This window comes from Stegodyphus dumicola, chromosome 4, assembly GCF_044657685.1.
Source record: "Stegodyphus dumicola isolate Sdum_Otavi_A_Nest chromosome 4, ASM4465768v1".
NCBI lineage: Eukaryota > Metazoa > Arthropoda > Arachnida > Araneae > Eresidae > Stegodyphus > Stegodyphus dumicola.
Window position 1 is genome coordinate 243,835,869 of NC_140771.1, and position 24,919 is coordinate 243,860,787.

The following is a 24,919-nucleotide window of genomic DNA, read 5'->3' on the forward strand; positions in this document are numbered from 1 at the left end:
GTGAAATTTGTAACTAAATGAATCAGTTTAATCACTAATGACAAATATCACATCCTCCTCCCTTATGTTTATTTAATATGTCAATAAAATAGAAAATAACTATTTATTAATGTATATAGTTCATAAATAAAAATAATAGCTCAGCTTGTCATTAATTTTTTTTTCAATTCATTTTAATTTCATTTCAAATTCAATCTGTCCAACAAAAACTGGAGTCGACCTGATTTTAGCAACTCCAGCTCCGACTCCTTTTACCCCAAAATCTGCCCGATTCCACAGCCCTGGACAACACTAACTGAAAGTTGATTCATCTTTTGAACAATGTGCAGAAATAGAGAATGCTAAAAATATTGTGCAGTTCAAACCTTCAATCAAGTGTTGAAATTCCCAAATGAACATTAATAATAAATTGGTTCAATGACTAATACCCCATACCGTATGCTGCAAATGATATATCACTTCAAATTTCAGCTGCAGTTTATGCTATTAGCTATAAAATTCGCCTATTTTTAACGATTTATTTTTAGGTCAAAAACCATTTGAGCCTCACGAGTGACTGAGTGGTTTAAACTGTTGAATACAGTAGTTTGATCTGGCTTGGATTCAATCCCAGGTGAATGGGCTGACTACATGGTTGGTTTTCCTCATATGTAACGTGAATATGACGCAATTTCCTTTAAAAAACCTCCATGAAGGCATCCCTGCTCTTGTGGCTTTTCAATATTCCTCTAACTTAAATCAAAAACTGTTTGGTGCAGGACAGAAATGAGTTTTTCCCAAGAAGAATGAAATTTTATGCTTCAGCATTATTTTACAACACATTATTATGTAAAAGTTGTCAAAGCATTTAAAGAGATTTTCCCAAATGTTTGTGAACTTAATAAAACGGTAATTTTCTTTTTGGTAACTTGATTTCAAGAAACTGCAACATTCATTAAGAAACAAAATGGATGAAGTCAGGAAATGTTGCAATCACAACAATGATTATGAAAAAGTTGACATCACAATCAAATTTAAGCACTGTGAAGTAATGCTCAATCATATAAATTCATTCTGCTTACTCGTGTCTATCTTGCACCAAACATGTTTTTGTAGGTAACAGCCTAAACTACAACTTAAATTTCCAGTATACTTTTTAACCTACAGGGGTGTGTTATACATTAAAATTATTTACTATTAAAATTCAATCTGAAATTTTTACATGTTTTGAAGCACAAAAAGCAAATAAAGTGCACATCAATTACTTCTCTGCATTGGCAATAAGGCTTCTAATTATTAACACATCATTTATTAATTTGTATCACGAATAAGGCTCCCATTTGAGATAGGATTATTCAAATTAAATTTTGGTGAATCAGATCTCAAATTACAACAACAGAATTTTAAAACTACATAGAAATGGCAAACTTAATCCTTCCATTATCCAATGGTCCTTTTACGATTAGACTACTTTTTTTTAATCAATTCCCCCCCCCTACTCAAGCACTCAAAATCCATTCTCTTTAAAAAGAATATTATCAGTAAGAAATTTTTAAAGTTATTTAATGTTGTAAATGAAATAGATCCCAGGAAACCAACCTGTGTAACCAGAAAAAGTTTGGGATTAAACTATCTTTGTAAATTATTAATCCACCCAGATGGGAAAGTAGTTAGACACTGACTGTCGTAAGGGCCAGGGTTTGAATCCCGAAAAAGGCATAAATGTATTTCTTTGTCCCCTCACAGAAAGTAATGGCGGCTCACCTATTAGATGCCTCCATAATTAAAGTATCCACAGTTTTTGATCTTAGTAGTGGCCAACATCTGTGCAGCATTTGGGCCTACCATTTGGGGGGGGATGAAAAAAAATCTGAGAGTTTTCAGATTTTATATTATGCCCAAAAAAACATCTTCTGCATTAACAGACACACACGTTTCAACAGCATTCACCACATTGGGCTAAATGTATTTAAAAATAGCATATCATTAGAATTTCCAATAGGCAGTCTTGCATGCAGGAGATAAAAATGTTTCATTGCCTACGCTGTTTGTTGCCATTGCTTCCTTTGAAATTCACATTTTTAATCAAAAATTTGTTTAAGGTTTACAAAATATGAAATATAGACAAAACAAATTCCAGATTCAGGTTACCACATGGCCACGTTCCGGTGGAAAACTACATTATTCAAAATTTGATGACTCTAAGTACCGTTGTTTTTTCACAGTGCAAAAAAACAAGCATACATTCATGTAGATGCTTCATGTTTTACTTTCTTTCAATGTAATACAGGGTGATAATATTTGGTGGCAATAATTTGAAAAGTGATCCAGCCATTTATAGTGATTCAACACAAAAGGTCATTTTGAGATTAATAGCCCTTCTGAGCTAATGATCTGAATGCACAGTTAACTTCTGATTAACACAGTATTACAGGAAACAGCATACATTCCTTACAAAAAAATTTTTATAGAGGCTAACAGATTTCCATAGAAATTTCTACAGAACTCCATACATATGCTTCCCTATAAAATTCATGAATAAAAAAAATTATAAAGCTTTCACAGAACAAAATTCTACAGAAATATTGCTTTCCAAAATCATGTAGAAATTTTATAAAGCCTTCACAGAATGGTATTCTACAGATATCTGTAACGTTTTCAAACGTTAATCAAAGCAATTTTTTGTTTCGAACATACCATACAGAATGTAGAAGGGCCAAAATAAACACTTCTTATCATTATTACTTCATATTTGTACAATATCACTTATATAATTCAAAAATAGAATCTTAAATAGAAGTCAAAAATCAATTGAAATCATAAAATTAATTAAAGGATTTAATTTTTGATGTTAATTTAAAATTGTAATTCCTAAAATTAATGCTTTTAATTATACACACAAATATATATATGAATTTAAATAAACAATTTAATTAATCATAATAATTTGCCTAATACTTGCACAAAAGCTGCAAAGTAATAAAATAATAATTTATTTACTAATGGATTGTTTTATATATTATCTCCATTGACAAAAGTGGTTAGAATTCTATTGAAATAAAGTAACTTATAAGCATATTAAAAAATAGAATCTAGAAAAAATTTATGTAAATGGAAAATGAAAAAATGAATCTTGAATAAATTGAAAATGGAAACGTTTAAAAAGGTATAATTAAAATTGAATATATAATCAATAAACCAAGTAATTGTTGCGATTGACCAGAAATTAGTTGACTTTTCAAGGAGAACAAACCAACTTCCAATCAATTAACAATTAATAAATGTGAAGGTGCTTCATCTTTTTCTCACGTAAGAATTATTATGTTAAAATAGTCTTTTAGTAAGATGAGTTTAAGTGAGATGAATTGAAGTAAAAGCACTGTATAGAATTCAGTAAAAAAATTGGCGGCTGTTTCGTCAAGTCTAAAACTCAAAATCATGATTTATTATTGTAAGAGTGAACTGCATTTTCTTTACCTGAGAAAAATCTTCCCCCCCCCCAACACCTTCACCTTTAATCATATTTACGTAAACTTTGTAAAAGTAATAAACACAATGCCATCTTAGTAAAAACAAACAAGAAAGATGAATAAAATTACATTCACATAAGACAAAAAAGTAAAATTAAAATTTATGAAAAGGAAATGTCATAATATACATAAATGGCCAGAATATATATATATATACATACTTGATATGAGAAATGGTTTTTAAATTTTAATTAACTATTCTTTAAAATGTTCTTAACATTTTTTATCAAAATATTTTATTAGGAAGAAATCACATCTGTTCTGAAAATTTTTATTCCTCCCATCCATGTTACAGATCACTTTAAAATTTAGACCAAAGTTAGAGGCCTATTCAAAAATGAATATTTCATCAATTCTTTTGATCCCCCAAAAATGAGACTAATTTTATGCTGTTAAATGTTGAAAAGCTTCAATGGGATCTTTCGCGGAAAATTAAAGCAATGAAACTCATTTAGAATTATGGCCCAATTATCTATAAATTGGATTTCATATTTTCAGTAGAATTCTATTATCTGATTTTATACACATTATATAACATTCTATATGTCAAATCTCGGGAAACTATACAAATTTTTATAGAATCTCAGCATATCTCGATAGAATATCTAAACATAACTGTATACAAGCTGTATCTAAAATTTTACAGATCTCTGACAGAAAACTGGGACATAATTCTAAAGAAGTTTAACATTGGATTTGTACTTCCTTTTATGAAGTAAAGGAAGTATTGCAATCAAAAAAAATTTCGGTATCATATTTCAACAAAAAAATCCATTTTCACTACTCTTGAATCCATGTGAACAATGTTTTTGTGTTACATTTGTACTCATGGACAGAATAAAGCACTCTTTTTTTCAAAATGGATTCAGAAGAGATTACATACATACATTAGTATGTATCTTGCATAACTTTACATTTGAAACTCAAGTTTAAGTCAGTTAGTGCACTGACTTCAATGTCTTTCTGCCCAGTGGAACCAAAAGATAACTTTCAATTCTGTGCATTGAAAATTTTATCTTCCTGCCTGCTAGCCTTTTTTTTTTTTTAATAGTAACTCTAATCTTAATTGTAAAAATTGTTTTTTAACTGCATCTGCTGTTTTATGTTTTTTTGTAATCTAATGAAAATTGTTTAATGAATTGAAAATGAATCTAATGTTTTAATGAAAACTGAGTTTTTATGCATGCCTTGCCATGAAGTGAGAACTTACTTGATTTAATAAGAAATATGAGTGAAATTTGAAGAAGGAAGTTTAAATGTAGTACAGCAAAAAATGGGTTTAGGCCATACAAGAATGAGATGTGGTGCTGCCATCAGATTTTGTATAGCATTTTTAAAAGGCACTTTTTGTAAGGGACGTTGAATCCAAAATTAAATTAAAAAACACTATTAAAAACTTGTGTATTTTCAGTTTAATCTGGAAATAAAGTTTATTTGGTTACAAAGATTATATTAATATTAAAATTTTTTCTCGAGCACATACACACTATCTTTTTTGTTTATTTGCTATTCCCTTTTACGTTTCTTCCTCAGTTCACAGTGAATCTTGTTCTTGTTTTCATTTTACATCACTCTTGCATTTTGATAGGCATCAATGGAAAACAGAAAATTAATGGCCAAACTATTGATTTATTTTAATGATACAGCAATTTACCTTTTGAGGGATGATTTAAGAATACTTATACATCCCAGACTATGTATGATTATTGTGAATAAAAACAAAAATATATCATCAGCTACCACTGATTTTATCCCATGTCTTTTCCTTTTTACATTTCCAAAAACTTTTGCAACACTGATGACTCCTGTTTATCCATCATTCTGTAATAAAATCTTTTAGATAGTGCCCAGTTAACTAGGAGTTTTACTGTAGTTACTAAATGTACATCTCTACTTAACCTTCCAGCACGCGCGCATGCGCAAAATTTATGACAAATTCAGTTTTTAATGCACATTTTTCGCATATCGAAGCTGAGACGCCTGAAGGTCATTTCTATTCCTCCTTTCTATCCTTCCCCACATAATGGAATGTGCCAACAGGAAGTCTTTTTTTTTTTTTTTCTTTTTAACTGGGCTTTTGTGCTACGTGGCAGCTTTCTCATAAAATTCAAGACAATGTGCCAACAGGAAGTCTTTTTTTTTTTTTTTTTTCTTTTTAACTGGGCTTTTGTGCTACGTGGCAGCTTTCTCATAAAATTCAAGACACGCGTGCGGTTGTGTTTTAAATTTCGGAAATAATTTTTTCCTCGAATGTTTTGTAATTTTGTGTTATTAATTGCCGTGTACTATTTTAATTTGAATGCATTTGGCTCTGTAAATTTTATATCAGTTTTCATGGCAAAAAAATATGTGCAACCAGCTAATTTTGCTCGAATTCTTCAAGAATTATCTGATGAAGAAAAGGAAGACAAGGAAACCTTTCGATGGGAGAACAATAGCGATTTCCATTCTTTATTTTCTTTTATTTCTATTTTTTAGAAATAAATAAAAACATTAAAGTTAGTTTAAAGTGCGTTTTTGTAACCAGTAAGAAGTAAATTTCCTTGCTAAACTTACTTTTTTCCTACCAAGGTGTTTTCCTTTTTTATTGTTTATACTTGTCTTTGGTGAATATTAAAATTAGCTTTGATTTTAAAATATAATTATTAAATAATAAATTTAAAATTTTCTATAATGAAATACATTGCATTTCCATCTCACTAACATAAGAACTTAAAAATAATTTACTTATATTTGAATGTGATATCATTTGTATTTTGCAATAATAAGATTAATATTTTATTTCTTAACAGATTTATTACTAATATTCACTTATTTCTGTCGTTTTTCGTGCCAAAAATGGTGAAATAACAGATGTTGCAAAAAATATGATGTGCACGTGCTCATGTAAAATTGCCAAGCGAACGTGCTGGAAGGTTAATAATAGTTCTATTTCAAAAACTAACATTCATAGCTGCCAACCTTAAATTTCAATAATGTGAATTTCCGGAAAGTTTGACCATTTTGGTGCAACATTTTAAAAGATCTCCAAACTGGTGTAAAATCAATTTATAATGTATTACAAATTTGATGATTATATACATTTTATTAGTAATATAATTTTGATGATTATGAATTTTAATTCATGTATTTAAGTAATATATATATAATATTTAAGTAGACATCATATATTTTAAATTCTTTGGCTAATTTTAGTTTGTAAGTTACTTAATGCTTTTATACTAAAAAAAGTCATCCTATCAGCATATTAGTGAGCACCGCTCACTTCTGTATCATTATGCCCAGATTCAGATTTCAGATGCTTGTATGTGCATAGCATCGAGCATGTGGACACTTATGATAATGGTGAGCCAAAAGTCCTCTCGAGGCTTGATGGTCAGAAATGGCAGGTGGGAGACTCTTGGATACAACCCGATTGTTCTACGCCAGAATTGGAACGGAACTTCCCTCTTCTCTTGTATGTAAAAGTGGTCACCCACTGTGGCCTTGTGCAACAATCTCTCAGTTACGGCAGATGGGTATTGGCAATTCTCAACGAATGCATTAAGTTGCAAATGTGCAGCTATTTGATACTACAATACTAAAAAACAAAACTCAGAAAATCCTGAATATGGAAAGAAAGCTCTAATTTAAATCCCAAGCACTTTTAAGTAAGATAAAAATAAAATTAATGTACATGGTATTACGTGGATAAACATAGCAATGTATTATACATTCATGTAAAACAAGATTAAGTACAAATACTAACTGATTAAACAGTGCTTGAATCTTCATAATAGTTTCATAAATGCCTACAGACAATTCATGTCAAATAAGACAATTCAGCTCAAATAAAATTTACTAAGAAACGTTTTGCTGAAAACCACTCGGGCTAATAGCAAGGAACTCACGTAATCTAAGAACCATTAATTAGTTTTTGCAAAAGGTTATAAATTAAAAACCATAAAATTCAGTAATCTACCAATATATGTGATGGAAAACTGAAAGAATTGGCAGCTATGAAAATATAATCAATTGTATATTTCAAATACAAGTTATCTCATAATATATAAAAATTTTAACCATCAAAATTATTTAATTTATCATGGCAATGAAAGAAGTAACCTATAAAATGTAACTACAATATGTATATACTAATTATAAAAGTTTCGAAAGAATGACAAACAGCTAATGGTCAAATGACACATTTACTTTTAAAAGATTTTAAGTGAATCATACATTAAGACTTGCAATGTAATCCATGTAATACATATACTCCAATATTACATAATATAACCCCATATATGGTTTGACCGTAGCTAAAAGAATGTGAAAAAATGATTTACTTGAAGTCGAGTTCAAACTCATTTTGTTCAGTAGGTTTCTTGATCCAGTGGCCAAGTCCAGCAGATACAAAAGCAGATGTCAACGATATTTTGGCTTCTCGGTACTTTTTTACAGCACTTTTGAATGCAGAATACATTGCAGGACTGGGAGTTTCATATTCATCAATGTGTGGCAATCGGTCATATATGTTCATGAATCTCTGAAAAAAGGATCTTTTTGCTAAACGAGAAACTTGACCACTTTCTGTTTTGCCAGTCACGGCATTTATAACTTCAGCTCTTCCAAGGCCAACAGTCCAATTGACACTAAAATTGGGTGATTTAATCAAGTGCCTAGCCTCAGGACTAGTTGTTGTACACATTTTAGGTTTGTTGAGTTTGAACATTGGAGGCAAATCTTTAATTGCTCCTTCGATTCTGCCAAAAAGTGCACGATGTAAATGATTTGGATGAAACAAGCCACCAAGAATGACACTTTCAATATATATTGGCTCAATAAAATGACAAAGTAATGCTCCTTGTAGACCTAAGACATTCCACGATGCTATTTTATCGGAGCAGGACATAGTTAACAACCGCTCCTGCCCGGGTATTATTCCATCCCAAGTTTGTATACGCTGTCCATCTTTTACAGGAATAGTTCCTTCTCCTGATTCAATTTTGGTTCGTAGAACACCACGAGAATTTCGATTCGGATGCCTATCGACGGGATCAACTACGATTTCTTCGTGGGGTGAGAAAATTCTAGCATCTCCACAAGGAGCTGTGCTAATATACAGATGGAATTTTATATGTGGTTTCAAAACAAAACCACCAGTTTCTTTCTTTACAAATATAGACTGATCCCCTTCCCCTTCCAGGTGATATTCAAGATTGGTGTACAGAAAGTCTTTCAAACACCTCCGAGAAATTATTTCTGCATGGCAGTCATTAAGATTAGCTCCAACCATACTTATATGCTCACCATTAATACATTTTGTACCCGTTCCAAAACTGATTATCTGTATGTCTTGCATAGCTTCATCCTTTGTCATAGCTATTCCTGCAATAACTTTCCATTTTGCATTATCAGGATTATCTGTCATAACATCACTAAATGTACTCATCAAAAGTTTTGAAATTTTATCAGCCACAGCTTGAGGAAAATTGAAAAGCTCAGCATAATCTGGTGAAGTAGGTAATAATGACTGAGGAAACATACTGTAACTCACATTATAAAGATTAGATAAAACGGCACGAGCCGCAGCGGCTTTAGCCTGTTTCTTATTTTGACCAGTACCTTCATAATTTTCTCCTCCGACTTCTACAGTCATACGGAACCGCTGACTAGGTATGGCAGAATTTTCTTCAACAAGTTTGAATGTCAATCCAGGATGAATTTCATTCAAAAGCATAACTGGATTCTTCTTCTCAGCTTCAGTTAACAGTTTCAGAGGTTTCTTCAAAGAAGGATTATCTTTGGAAATTATTTCATTTCGTGTTCCATTCTTCTGTCCTTCAAACTTATTAAAATTGAAGCCTTCATTTTCAACATTGTCAGTTGTAAAATCTGACATACTAGGAGGCCTACTTAATGCTGTCATGGCTTCAGGAGTATTTCTAAATTGAACCATTGATGATAAAGCAGCCTGAGCAGCTGAATGCTTAGCAAGTTGCTTGGAACTGCCACGCCCAACATATTTTTGTTCATTCACTTCAACTGATACAACAAATTCAGGATTGTGAGGTGGTCCTGATACAGCTTCAACAATATACTTTAACCCAGGTTTCAACTCATTAAGTTGCATTAATGCATTTTTTGCCTGAAAATTCTGAAGTTTTTTCTTCTTTTTTTGAAAAGAGTCATTTTCTTTTGATTTCCGCTTCCTCGACTTTTTTTCGCCTCCGGTATCCATCGCTTCAGAACCATCTGTGCCATCAGGCTCTTTCTTATGTTCACCAATATCCACTGTATCATCTGCAAAAACAAAATTTAACTTTCTTATACAAAAAATGTTTTTAAATACTTCTGGTAAATAAATTTTAAAATCTAACATGCAAAGACTTCCACAAAATTTTTTTATCATTTTAATAAATTATGGTTATAAATTTTTTGTTATAACGATTCATAAAAAAAAAATGACATACATGTAAAACAGTGCTTACACCAACCATTTTCGAGACCAAATAGCATGATTTTATTGTCAATAACGGATATGCATAGCATCAGCTCACACTTTTGATTTTATGCAATCCTAACTAATCATCATTATGGCAGTTTAATACAGTACAAAGTCCGAAATCCGGACTTGTCGGAGCTTCGACGATTCCGTATTTGGGATTTTTCCACATTATAGATCATCAATTTAAATCTGGTAAGACGGCATACAGAAATTATACAATTAAAAATATGAAACTGTAATTTATGAAATAAAGAGAAATTATGATCTAAAGGGTATCAAATTTTACAAAAAAAAGTTTAATAATTATTTGTTTACTTTATTAAACATTTCTTTCAATGTAAGTTGTTTAAGTTGCTTCATTTTTTGTGCTAATACCTTCTCTTTAATTCTACGAGGCGTATTCGGAAACTAAGTACCATTTTGAAAAAAAAAATAGTAAAACAATTTTTTCGAATCCAATTTTATTTTTACATGAAAATACATGTCTTAAACTATTTTTCAACATAGTTTCCGCCAATGATCAAACACTTGTCATAGCGGGTGACCAGTTTTTGTATACCATTGTCAAAGAAACTTCCCGCCAGTTTCGATAACCACAACTCCACAGCATTTTTCGTGTCATCGTCAGATCCAAAGCGCACCAAGCTCCCGCTTCATGTGCAGGAACAAGTGATAGTCGGACGGCGCCAAGTCCGGGCTGTACGGCGGGTGATCGAACTGCTCCCAATGAAACTGTCGAATTAACGATTAAGTGACACCAGCAGTATGGGGCAGGGCATTGTCATGGAGCAACACAATTCCTTTACTGAGCATTCCTCTTCGTTTGTTTTGAATGGCACGCCTTTGTTTTGTTAAAGTCTCACAATATCGTGCCGCATTAATGGTTTCACCTCTGGGAAGAAATTCAGTAAGCAAAACGCCTTTCCTATCCCAGAAGATGGTGCACATGATTTTTTGTGATGACATTGTCACTTTGAACTTTTGTTTTTTCGGAGAATGAGTGTGTCTCCACTCCATCGATTGTTGTTTCGATTCTGGTGTGAAATGACACACCCAAGTTTCATCACCTGTCACAATTTGGTTTAAAAAGTTTTCTCCCTCATCACTGTACCGCGTGAGAAATGTCAGGGCACTACCAAGTCGCTTTGTTTTGTGAACATCAGTGAGCATTTTTGGAACCCATCGGGAACACAGTTTGCGATAATTCAAGCGGTCAGACACAATTTCGAACAAAACAGTACATGAAATTTCTGGAAATGCCTCTGAAAGAGTTGTCATTGTGAAGCGTCTGTTCTCATGAATTGCTTCATCAACTTTCCTTACCAAATCATCGGTGACAACAGAAGGCCGACCACTCCGAGCCTCAGCGTGGACATTTGTTCGACTTGCATTAAACATTCTTACCCACTTTCTCACCATTCCATTACTTATCGCGTATTCACTGTAAACTTTTGTCACTTGACGATAACTTTCGGCCGGTTTAACATTCCTCGCGTTCAAAAATTTAATCACGGCACAAATCTCAAAGTCAGCGGGAGAACTAATTGTATTAAACATTTTGAATGTGCACACCAAACTGAAAACACAACATAGAACAACGAAAATAACGACAACTGAAAGTCAGTGAAGAAGAAAGACTAGTGCGCATGCACGGGACGCCTACCACAGCGCTGCGACGGCGCTAAAATGAAACGGTACTTAGTTTCCGAATATGCTACGTATAAACAGACATAATTTCTTGTTCAGTTACAAAGTTCCACTGTTCAAGTCCTGTAATTGCCATGTTGACAATACCGACTAACTTGTCAATCGAAATTTTTTCATTTTCAATAACCTCTCTCTTTCTTTCTTCACTATCGGAAGCGGTACTTTCTGGATCTAGAACCATACTACAGATTTCGCCGTCCGCTAATTGATTGATGATTGGGGCATTGCCGTCGCAATGAAAAACTTCTGTTATATCATCTTCATTTATTACCACTTCTCCACATTTCTTTACAAAATCCAATAACTGGAAAATTTCACCTTTAGTTTTCGATATCCAAAAACCTTCAAATTCGCGGCTATCATTTTCATCATCCTCACCATGAAATATGGTAACTGGCCATAAATTATGCAAAGCATTTTTTAATGTATCTGGAGACACATCCTTCCATGATCTTGTGATGCTCCACACAGCAGATTTTATTATAAAATATTTCAAAAACTCTTGAATAGTCTTGCCACTGTTCAAGAAATTTAACATGGATTTTAAAAAGCTATTTCATATTTGCATTTCAGCGCATGCACTATTCCAATATTCATATGCTGAATGACAGATGTACAATTTGGAGGAAAGAATAATACGGAAATATTATCTTTTACTAAAACTTTAAGTGAAGTATGAGCTGAACAGTTGTCTACAATCAGGGCTATTTTTGAGTCATCAGGTAAACCAACCAAATTCAAATGTTGACAATCCTCAGGTATAAAATTATTTTCAAACCAATCATTCATACGCTTGTGTCATCCATGCTCTTTTATTTGGAGGATATATAACAGGGAAAATCGTTACTCCTTTAAATGCTCGAGGTTGTGCATGTTTTCCGATTACGAAAAGTTTGCATTATAAAAAAACTTCTCATCCCTTAATTTTGCCACTCAGTGCTTCCCCAAATTCGAACAATTTTGTCTTCCCTAAATTCTGCGGTACGTTGCCAACATATTCTGCCCCTGCTTCTGAGTTTATGTTGAATAACATATATACATTTATTGCTATTGTCATGGAGCAACACATTGTCATGGAGCAACACAATTCCTTTACTGAGCATTCCTCTTCGTTTGTTTTGAATGGCACGCCTTTGTTTTGTTAATTTTTTTTTTTTTTTTTTTTTTTTTTTTTTTTTAATGTCTCATTTTGTCACATAAGTGTATTCTTTTGGCCTATGAGTTTCATTAACAAAATCTATTTTTAGCATATGAAAAAAAATTTTTGTTGAATTTTTCCTTGTCAATATTTCTTAGAGCATGTAAAAATCTATAATCATTGCCAAGCGTAACATTAGCATAAAAGGTTGTCATACTCTTGTTATTCAATTACTAATATAAAAAAAAAAAGTTTAGATATCACTGCATGAGTTATTACTGAAGCTGTCACACATGCAGTGACGAAAGCAAAATATAATAAATGATGACTCGCCAGTTTGGCGTTAGGGATATAAAATAGGTGAATGTTTCGGTTTGAGATGTATCCCTGTATCCCAAGCAGATACTCAGCTACGGAGCCAAGTTATTAATCTCATGAAGTTATTAATTTTATGCTTACATGATTGTTTTTCCATAACAAGGTATTTTATTTAGTGCCAAAGTGAAATTAAGAATCGGAATTTTTAAGTGAAAATCTCCACGTTTTATTAAGGAAGGAAAAATCAAATATGCATGCAGAAAGCATACCAAAAAAAAAAGTTCATGGCTTTGAGTTCCGGATTTTATATCATTCTGGATAATGGTCGTCCGGATTTTGGACTTTGTACTGTATTTGTAAAAAAAAAAAAAAAAAAGGGTATTCTTTGTCCTAGCAGACCGCCAGATTGAATCGTCAAGCAATCGAGATATCTCCCCCAAATCTGGCTGCATGTTGTTACACCTCGCCACATAATTGTATATTAGCACCACGTTGCATTTTTGCTCTTGCCATGTGTTCTTATGTTATTAATTTTTTATAAGGTTTTCAAAATCAAATTGTTTATTACAAATATATTCACTGCTTTTTTTAAGGGTTTGTACACATTTCTGCACACAAAATTTAAGTACTTTTAATGAAAAAAATTAAGGACCTATGAGCAAATGGGAATTAAATAAATTCAACTAAAAATATTATTATCTGTGCCTGAACTTCACTTTTTGATACCATCCTAAAAATAAAAGAAGTCCGTAAGTAGGATGCACTATTATTAAACATAACTTAATTAACATAATTATTAATGTGTTTGAGAATAAAATAAATATTATGAAATTTATCAAGTAGCATTAAATATTTTACACATATAATAACTGGACATATTTGAAAGAAGGTTAGTTACGTTTTAATTTTAATTACGTTTAGCTTTTTTTTTTCTTTTTCTTTTTAATGTCTCATTTTGTCACATACTTGCTCAGTCTAGAGGTTTAGTAAATAGTAAGTAGATTTTATGTCAAGCAGCATAGGTTAAAATGAGTATTAAAATCATAATCAGCATGATTCATAACAAAAGACTAGCTGTTGTCACCGCTCCCGCTTGCCTAAAGAGAGACCTGCTGATCAAAACAAACCTGAAAGGCCTGATATAAGCACAGTTAGCAAGTTTTGAAAGTTAGCTGAGTTCTGTCTGACGCAGTTAGTGTTGTAGCTTCGTGTAGAGTTCCAGGGGTTGTAACTCAATTAATATACATTAAGGTTCTATTAAGCAACTAAAGCACTAGAAGTGATAAGTTGTTTTGCATTATTTTAAGTCTTACTAGATGCAAAGAATATGTTTTATTTGAATTTTTATATTTTGTATTTTATCTTGCGACCACGGCAAAGGTTAATGAAAGGCAATAACTCACTTTAATATGCTGAGATAATTTTTAAGGGTAAGCACTTAGTTATAAGTAATTAAATTAGGTATTAGATAACCTTAGTCAATATGGATTTACATGGCCACCATTAAATTAAATTTATCTTTTAATAATATTTGTTAAAAAAAATCTATTATCACAATCTAATAAAATTTCACAGTTTAAAATATATGCAATTTATGACATTGATTTTTAAACAAACAAATAATTATGCGTCTTTTTAATTTGAAGGGCTGCCCAGACATTTTGGCTAATTTATATCGATTTCCTTCTCCTTACGCATCTTTTCTAACGATTAGAAATTTGTCTCAATATGCAAAACAATGTTCTTGTTAGTTTCTGCATGTTTTATCTCCTAACTGTCAAGCTCTCCACAATGGGCTACCTATGAGGGGTTTACTTGATCTGGTAAAAGGTAAATAGTCTCCCTCCCCCGACAGACGTTTGCTATGTCTGAAAGTAACTATAAATCAGAGGTTTAAATAAGCTTCTTATTTAAAAAGAACTTAGAATACAAACGCATGTCCTTATGCTAACAAAATCAATTACAGCTCATGGTGATGTAACTAAACAAGATGATTCAAATTCAAACTAAAAATATGGACTAGTGATCAGACTATACAATTTAATCTGGTTCAGTAATTCTATCGTCATAATAAATTCAAATGTCGGCAGCGATGATGGAAAGACTAATAATTACAAATTATTAGAGATGACAGGAACTAATGCAGGGAGCAAGTGGAGGTCAGAAACACACTCTTGTCTTGCACTCCAAAAACCTCAGTTTAAAAATTGTCTAAGTGATTTGCATTCTGGTGAGGAAATAGAAATGGGAAATTATAATAAAGGCTGAAATTGTAAACTGGGTAATTTACACAATAATAACTGTACATATCTTTGAAGAATAATTTGCTTTCTCTTTACATATTTAGCTCATTTCTTCAACATGTTTCTTTTTAACTTTAAAACTTTTTGATTTAATTAACGATTTCTGTTATTCTAAAAGACTAAATGCATTTAGAATGTATGGAAAAAGCTGCTAATTTTATTTCTTTAGCAATATGAACATTCGGAAGAAATATGAAATACACATGGTAAGGTTCGGTCACACACCTGTTGTGGCATAATTTTTAGAATTTAGTAACACAGCGAGCAACAAAATCTAGAAATGGCAAAACTTTTAGAATTTAGAAAGGCACCAGGCAGCAGAATTAAAGAGCCACAGAGAGTGCGTCAGGTGGCAAAATGCCTAGTGTCATCCCTGTGTATGATGCATTAAAACATATTAGATGAATCTTTTGAATTCTAAGTTTTCAATTTCTTTATATTGAAAACTTAGAATAATAATGCCTGTCCATATAATTTTCTTATAATGCCTCTCCATATGATAAGATTAGAGGAATTTTTGATATTTTCTACGCTTGTACCTAGTGAAAAGTAGAGAAAATAAAGGGAAGATAAAAATGTTAAGAAAGCGATTTTAGTATCAGAAGCAAAGTATTCAACTACTACGTTTTCAGTGTTCTTCCAGATGTTCTCCAAAAAGTAAGAAATTGCATGTTACTATAATGAAGACACTTTTCATTTTGTAACATTTTTCTGGAATCTTTTAGAATCGTGGGTCTATAAATTTGCCTTCAAATCTTTCTAAACTTTCCAAGCTGCAATGTCTAAAATCCTAAAGAAAAATTACCCCTACCAATTCTGTAACAGCAAAAAGCAAGAAATGTTTTGAAAAAAAAATCGGAGGGAAAAGTGAGAATTTAATTTTATAGAGAAAATTGATGCATATTCTAAGAATTCTAAATATTCTGAGAAATGAGGAAAACACTTACCATGAAAAAATTAAAAAGACATTTTTAATTAATTATATAGCTATTTTGCTTAAAACTGTTTCGTAAACTGTGCTTTATTGCATTTTACTTTGCTTATTTTTCAGATTCAAAACATTGTATAATATTGGCCAAAATGGAACTTTATAATATGACAGTGAAAAATAAAAATGCTTTATTTTAATGTTATTTCTTAAATATAATTCCATATTTTAATGAAATTTTAATTCATTATTTTAATGAAATTTATCAATGTTAGAATGTTCTAAAAAAACCGTCAAAAAATTCCTAGATCTCGGAATTAACAATTTTCTACAGAAACCGATTTTAAAATCACTAAAATGTTGATAAGTCGCCAAATTTACAACCATTTAATAAAAGAATTCACATTCCCAAAAGCGGAAAGTTGTTTGAGAGCTCTTTATTACAAAAAATTAAATAATTTCTAAATGCTTATGTTTCATTTCTTGCTCAGAAACTCTAGTATCCCACCATTTATATTACAAATACGAACGAATTATAACCCATGAACCCATTCAGCCATTCAAAAAATAACCATATTTGTCAGTGAATCACCAAATATATTCCTGCAAAATGCTAATTTACACTCAAAATGGCAGTTGTAAAAACAGACAGAAATTTCAGATGATTAAAATTAAGGACCTTCTACCGATTTTGGCCGAAATTAAGGACCAAAAATCGATTCCAAAAAACTTAAGGACGCTTAAAAGACCGTAACGAACCCTTTTTTATTTTTTTGGTTGTGCGTGTGTGGCATAGGCAATCTTTAATTTAATAGTGGATGCCATATCATTTTTTACAAGAAAGAGGTCAAACAAGTATGAAAAAATAGCAATAACATAAAACGTTATGTTAATGACAAAACCATTTGGAGGTGCAACGTTAAACAATGCAATAAGAAGAGAAGCCCGTGTGTTGGAAAGTAGTTGTTCCAGAATATTGTTTGTCACTGCTATAGATTTATATATCTTTGGGCAGAGGAGTTGACATCTATGAAAGAGTGTAACAAACAGCATAATATGTGGAAAAACACTGCAGTTGACAGGAACAATTACATGTGATAAAATAATAAGACGTATTCTTTAATATGTTCTCAGAAAACAACATGTGACTATTACTGTTATTAATACATATTGTGTTCATAAAACTGGTAACGCAACAATCCTGAGTTTGGCGTAGATTTAGGTCAAGATCTCAATAAATTTCAAAGGCAAACAGGTATAGGTCCTTCTTCATCAGGAGCAAAGAAATCTGCAAGACTTCTTTCATATGTTGTGTTGTTTATTTTTATATTCGCACTTCACGAGCTTGGAGAAATTATATAGCTGAGATATTGGCGCAAATCTAAAATCGCCAAATATGGTTGAGGGCCACTACAACAAACAAGTACTGAAAAACATTAAAAAAAAAACGAGAAACATACCAAACTAAAACATAAAATTAAGCAAAGCAAGGTTTGCATTTGTACTGCTTTGGGGCATAAATATAATCATGTCTTTCCCTTCACTGTAAATTTCTTAACTCTTGATGAAGAATGACTTGTACCTGTTTGCCCTCGAAACTGATAGTCTTGACTTAAATCTATGCCAAACAAAAGGTTATTGCTTTGTTTAATTTTAAGTTAACAGCCATTTGTATTTTGAACTCATATTTTGGGGGAAAATCTTAAACTCTGGAACCTGCTTTTTATTGAATTGCAGTGCAGTATTTTTAATGTTATGGGATTTGGCATAAAAATATGTGTTAATAAGCATAATATGGGAGCTTATTTGAAAGCTGATAAGCAATGGTGATGCAAAGTGAAAGAGCAAATTTTCATTTGAAAAGGAACATGATCCGAGGGCTCAGATATAACACTAATGATGCACTCATTTAACATCTTTTGAAAGGAAACAAGAACAGTTGAATTTGGACTACAAGACCAGTGGCATACTGAAGAGGATGCAGATCAGACAGGGCCTTCGAAAAACCTTAAGTTTTCGATTATATGTACCTATACATAGGAATATAAATTAAACGGTTCAGATGTCATCTTTAGGCAGTAAAAGTTGAAAAGAGAAAAGCTAAAAAGTGGTTTTCACTGAAAATATTAAAGTTTATTATAGAAATGGATTACAAGAATTAGTCATGACTTATTTTTGACACTTAAGACTATTTTGAGTGTGTTTCAGTTGCTTCTTGCAAGACTAGACTTTTTTAAGACTGAAGTTGATTCAAAGATATCTTCAATTAACAATGAGCTAAGTAAGACTTAACAGTATGGTAAGTCTTTCACTGAAAATGGACAGTTACATTTTCAGAGGAAACCAAAACTAAACACATTCATTTGGGGGGGGGGGCAAAGATGTTAAAAATATTTATAAAAAATAGAAAGCAGCAGATTAATAAACTTTTTTTAAATAAATTTCTTAAATATATGTACATCTGCTACATACAAGATGTTCTTTCTTTATTCTTAACATATTTTTTGTTTTCCAAGTCATCCTATTTAATTGTAATCAAATAATTAATTAAATACTTGTGTTGACATTTTTACATTGATCATTCCAATAAGGAAGCCTACAGGAAGATTTTCACCTCAGCCCTCCATACCTGTAGGTCTGCCTTTGTATAAGACAGTAATTTGTTGGAACAATTACTTGAGATATTTGTACCCACAGTATATAATTTTAAATAAAATTTTTCGGACCTAATAAAATTATTGAAATTCACAAAAGACTTTTTACAAAATAGCTTAAATATATTTTAATAATGCTCATCTGATAGAATGTACATGTAAGGTGACTGACCCAGATTTCGAAATTTGAAATTCGGGATATATGGCATCCCAAATTTCAAACGTCCCGATTTATATAAATAAATTTTTCAATATTTTTTATTACAAATAAATTATTTTATTACTATTTATTATTGTTATTGTGGTGGAGGTCTATCTATAAGTATCAAAACAAACAATTTTTTCAGAAGTCAAACAACAAAAATCAGCGTTATATCCACAAAATTTTCACAAGATTAGTTTCGATGGTTTTACCGAACCACCATCTTCAGCTGCAAAGCCGCAAATGAACCAGACAGGAAATAATGATTAGATAAGATAAGAAAGCCTGGACAAGAATAAGCAAGTGGCGCCATCTGTTGGTGAAACCAGAACTAAAACATAATTTCTTTAAAGGACGAAGGCAAATTTGGATTGGAATTAAGATCGTTAATTAAACAAATTTTTATTCATTTTTTAATAGTGAAACATTTTTAATAAATAAAGAACAAACCAAAACACAGTATTCATTTTTACACAAAATAAACCATAAATACCTCAAGGATTTAAAATAAAAAAAAAAAATAAATAAATAAATAAAGTTGAAAGGTTTCTGATTTTAAATTACGTCCAAAGAGGTGGCTTTTCTTTACATTTTATGTGTTACCTTTATTTATTAAATATCATGTTCTTTGCACTTAACGCATAAAATTCAGTTCAACACCAATATCGCAAAATATGAAATCGATAATAAAACAAATTTCAAATTCAAATTAGGGCTTCCACATGCTCATATTCTATGGAAGATTATATTTTTCAAATTTTGGTACGGTCTCTAAGTACTGTCGTATTATCACAATGCTAGAAACATGCATACATTTATGTAGATTCTTCATTATTTAATTTCTTTCAATATAATACAGGGCAATAATATTTAGTGGCAATAATTTGAAAAATGAAACAACACTTATCGTGAACCGATGCAAAATGCCAAAATGAAATTAATAGTCCTTCTAGGCAAATTGCCCCTTTGGACTAAAACCATTTTAATTTCGGAGCGCGCATTACTCTGTTGCCATTCGATTTATCTTTCAGATTTAATTAAAATACTTCGTATATGCTGCCAAAAGCAGTGTGATGCGAAGCTGCCGAAAGTAAAATGTTTGTATTTTCCATGTGCCGTTGTGTTACCATTCAGCAAGATTGACAAAGTAAGCAATTTAAAACCAGTAAACGAAGTTGGTTAACATATTTTTTTTTAACTTTTAATGTAATTGGTTTGAATAAAGTTGTTTTTAATTTTATCTGGTGTGACTGAATTTGTGCTAATAATTCCGTACGTAAATTCTGAGTATTCATTATCTTCTGTACTTCCATTCTATATTTATTGCCTTGTAAAAATATCGACTGAAGCTCCTTTATCTTGATTTTTTTTCCCTCTTCCTGTGGTTCTTTGAGAGAAGATTCTAAAAGTGATTTGCCTTTTATCGTTCTCGACGCAAAATGCCAAAACGAAATTAATAGTCCTTCTGGGCAAATTACCTTTTTGGACTAATAATAAATTTGTAATTCTTCTAAATTATTTTGATAAAGCAACTTTATATTTCTCTGAAGTATGAATACTTCTTAGAACATCTTTTTCTTTTTTGATCGTCTTATAAGAGACCGTACAATTTTTATAAAAATTTATTTTGTTGATTAGTATACCATTCGAAGTATCCACTTTAAGCTGAGATTTATCTCTAGCCCAAAAACTATTCATACTGCTAAATACTTGCTCAGTTGCAGGCAGGAAGACAAAATAAACACTCTGGTAGTTTTAAAACATTTGAACTAGGCATCTGGTTATTAAAATATGCAGTTATTTCCATCTGCCTCTGAACTGGCCATAACTTATTTTTTTACCATTCCACTAATTTTTGTACTGTGATATATTGTTTAAAGTAAACATATTAATCATATATATTAATTTCCAATAATTTATGGTTTTGTGCCAATTTATTAATAAAAAAGCTTTTCAATTTGACTCCAAGTAAGATATTTCATTCATTAGCTGTACATTTCTATCTCCTGCAATTCTTTTTTATCATTTCTCCAAATAAGTAGCAGCAGTTGGATAAAATGAAACAATAGCTTTTCGAAATTCAATAACTTTGTATTGTGGCACGTCTGCATTCTCCGAGTTTTTTTTTTTTTTTTTTATATATTTGTTACCCTTTAGCTTGCTCAATATTGAAGCTTTCAGAGTATCTATTGAAGCAATTACACTGGTGTGCAAAACTTAAGCAACAATGCAAATTTTAATCAGATAACCATGCAGTTGCAGAAAAGGGGTTCTTGCTATCAGTACAATGAACACGCAGTTCAGTAGAAAGGTCATGCATATGCAAATGTCCGGAAAAACACATCACAGGCTACGTGATCGTACGCAAAACATGTGCGCTCCACTCGAGACTACCATAAAAGGAAGGACAAAGACGCAATTAAAGACATTCTCTGCAAGTACAAGTAAAATCTTTTGTGAAATATGGCTAGAAGAAATCATCTGGATGACGTAACGAGTGGAAGAATGATCGGAAAGCTGGAGGAGGTGCGTAGTGTGACAACTGTGGCTGAAGATTTCAAAGTCAACAAAAGTGTCATTTTGTGGGCTTGGAAAGCCTTCCAAACCATAGGTACAGCTATTAGAAAGGTTGGTGGTGGCCGCTCCAGGACAACAACTGCAGCAGATAACCGATATATTGTCCTACAGGTGAAAAAAACCCAAAACCAGTCAGCAAGCTCCACAGCTCAGCAACTGTGTACAGCAGCGGGCGACAATTGTCGTGGTTTACTGTGCCCAGACACCTTCACAAAGAATGGCCTATTCGCCCGCCGTCCTGAATGCTGCATTCCTTTGAAAGTTGGCCATTGCTGCTACCGTTTAGAGTGGTGCAAGGAGCGCAAAAACTAGGCATCTCATCAATGGAGTCGTGTTCTCCTTATGGATGAGAGTCGTTTTAGTGCCCCAAGCGATTCTCGATGCCAACTCATTTGGAGAGAGGTATGGACACGGTTTAATCTCAGTAACATCATGGAAAGAGACCATTACGGTGTCTCGGAGATCTCGTCTGGGGAGGCATTATGCTGAATGGGCGGACAGAGCTCCACGTTTTTGACAGAAGTTCTGTAACCGGAGATCGCTATTGTCAGGAGGTGATCCTTCCCTATGTGTGTCTGTTTCGAGGTGCTATTGGTGTTTTTGGTGTATTTAATTATGGCAAAGCACACAAGGGTTATCTGCCTAAGGGGAGGGATGCCTTCGTGAAGGAACTTTCTAAGGGAAACTGGCTCGTATACACGTTACACATGGGAAAAAACACGAAAACATCCATGCAACCAGCCCGTTCGCGGAATTCGAATCTCGGACCGAACTACCAGTGTTCAGCGACTTTACTGCTCAGCCGCTGGTGACCCGAGGTGCTATTGGACCAGTCGTTTTTATGGATGACAATGCACGGCCACACCGGACTCCTGCTGTTCAGAAGCTACTGAAAAGTGAAGATATTACTCGAATGGATTGGCCAGCATACTTCCCTGATTTAAATCCCATAGAACGTGTGGGATGCTTTGGGGAGACGCCTTGAGGCACGATTACATCCTCCGACGAACACTCAACAACTGAAACAGATGCTGATTGAGGAATGGCCACTCTCACCTCAAGATCTGTTGGACAATCTGGTGCTGAGTATGGGAAGACGGTAAAAAGCAACCATTGCAGTAAGGGGAGGGCATATCCCATACTAAGGAACATCTGCTTGTTCTTCCTCTTATACAGACAATCATGCGTAACGATACTATGAGTTCAAAAACCTGTTATTGTTTAATTCCATACTGTATGCATCGTATTAATTTTTGTGCAATTATGCTTTTGTCATCATTTAAATACAAAATGTTTTCTCTTATTTCTGAATTTCATGTCTCTCAGATGATATCTCGTGGATTTATGTCAAAAAGAACACCTGTTGCTTAAGTTTTGCACACCAGTCTACATCAAATACAGATGCAGCTTGATTTTCAGTTGTTGTAATGCCTTTATGAATTAGTAAAAACCTGAGCATAAAATAAAATGTAGCCAAACTTCTGCCACTTAATTTTCAAAGAATTTTAAAATAAGCATGGAACACTTTTCTAAACATAAAAAGTATGCCCTCAGAGGTAAAAACTTTTCGAGTACCAGGAAGTAATGCTAACCGTCTTGTTTGTGAATATCCTAGTATTGCTGGAAAATCGGTTTCTACATAATCACAGAAATGTTTCAGGGTTTCTACTTTAGCAGTATAAGATTTAAAGCAGCGAATCTCAACCAGTGGTATGCAAAGAAACAAAGCATTTTTTAAAATTAAATTCAAAAATTAGATAGCCCAACTTTTAAAGTTTTTTCTCTAATACTCATAAATTAGTGCAATCTGAGCTTTCTTCAAAGTCAATAGCCACTGATAGACTTTAGCAAAATAATCCACTTTTATTTTCACAAATATTCTTTTAGCCATAGGCATAACAACATTTGTCATAAATGATGTTTTTAAAGCGAGTAATAAATTTCGTATTTAATAGGAAATAACTTTCTATAAAATGATAATAGTATCTCATTAATTCTTTTAGATTTATTAGCATTTGTACATTTTATTTTGACACCATTTCCATGCTCGCATTGCACTATTTTCAATTAGAATCACTCTTCCATGTTGTTTTGCTGTCTTTCACAGCAGGTCTTTTGTCTTATTGTTGCTTTGTGTTCTTCACTTTTCTATGCGATTTGAGAATATCATAATTTATTTTTGAAGAACTCTTAATACATTGCACATTTAAATATTTGTGAAAAAATAATAAAATAAAGTTAGGTTTTCAAAATGGAAAAAGTGACTAAGTGGAAAAGTGATCATTCACAGGTCAAGGATATAGGATAATCTACTAACACTAAGAATACTGAAAGGAAAATTTTTTAATAGAAAATATAATGATAGTTATTTTTTCATTTAGGTTTACTAGGAATGGGGATGAAATGAACCCTCAATGCGATTTAAAGAATACATCTGAATATTTTAAGAGGAAATTATCGGAATTCAAAAAGAGTAAACAAATAATGAAAGGTTTTGTTGCTTCGAATGAAAAGGCTTTGGAAGCTAGATACCTAGGTAAGCCTAATAATTGCCAAGACTGGGCAGGCTCACACTATTGGAGAAAACCTTGTATTACAAAAGCAGCTAAATTTAAGATTATTCATCGAAAATGCGGCTAATGAACTTTAAAATATTCTGTTATAAAATGATACAGTAAAAGTCGAATTCATAAAATGGCAAATTCCATAAAAAAGACATTTATTCAAAAACTAAAGCACAGTGAGTATTTCGCATTCAGTTGGATGAAAGTACAGAAAAAACGAACTTTGTTCAATTATTAGTTTACATATGTTTCGAAGATAAACAAATTGCCAAAGAGTATTTATTTTGTGAAACTCTTCAAGATCGAGCAACTGCAAATGAAATTTTTGGAACAATTGAGAATTTTATGTCTGAGAATGACATTTCTTGGAATAAGTGGATTATTGCATGCAGTGACAGAGCTCAGGCTTTAACAGAAAAACATGCATGTGTGATTTCTCAAATAAAAAGAGTCGTACTTGAAACTAAATTTACTCACTGTTCAATTCATACTGAAGCTTTAGTAGCCAAAACGATCTCTGAAAACCCAAAAA

At 32.2% G+C, this 24,919-nt stretch overlaps 1 protein-coding gene across 2 annotated transcripts in view; it reads right to left on the minus strand.

The window, feature by feature from the left end:
- Positions 1–7,677: 7,677 nt before the first annotated feature.
- The window catches only part of Adar (Adenosine deaminase acting on RNA), a 41,620-nt gene continuing 24,378 nt past the window's right edge, over positions 7,678–24,919 (minus strand). For both annotated transcript variants that reach the window (XM_085816154.1, XM_035364348.2), the window contains one exon: positions 7,678–9,791. In XM_085816154.1, the coding sequence (XP_085672280.1) occupies positions 7,831–9,791 (1,961 nt within the window). In that variant the 3' untranslated portion in view covers positions 7,678–7,830. The remainder of the gene's footprint in view (positions 9,792–24,919) is intronic.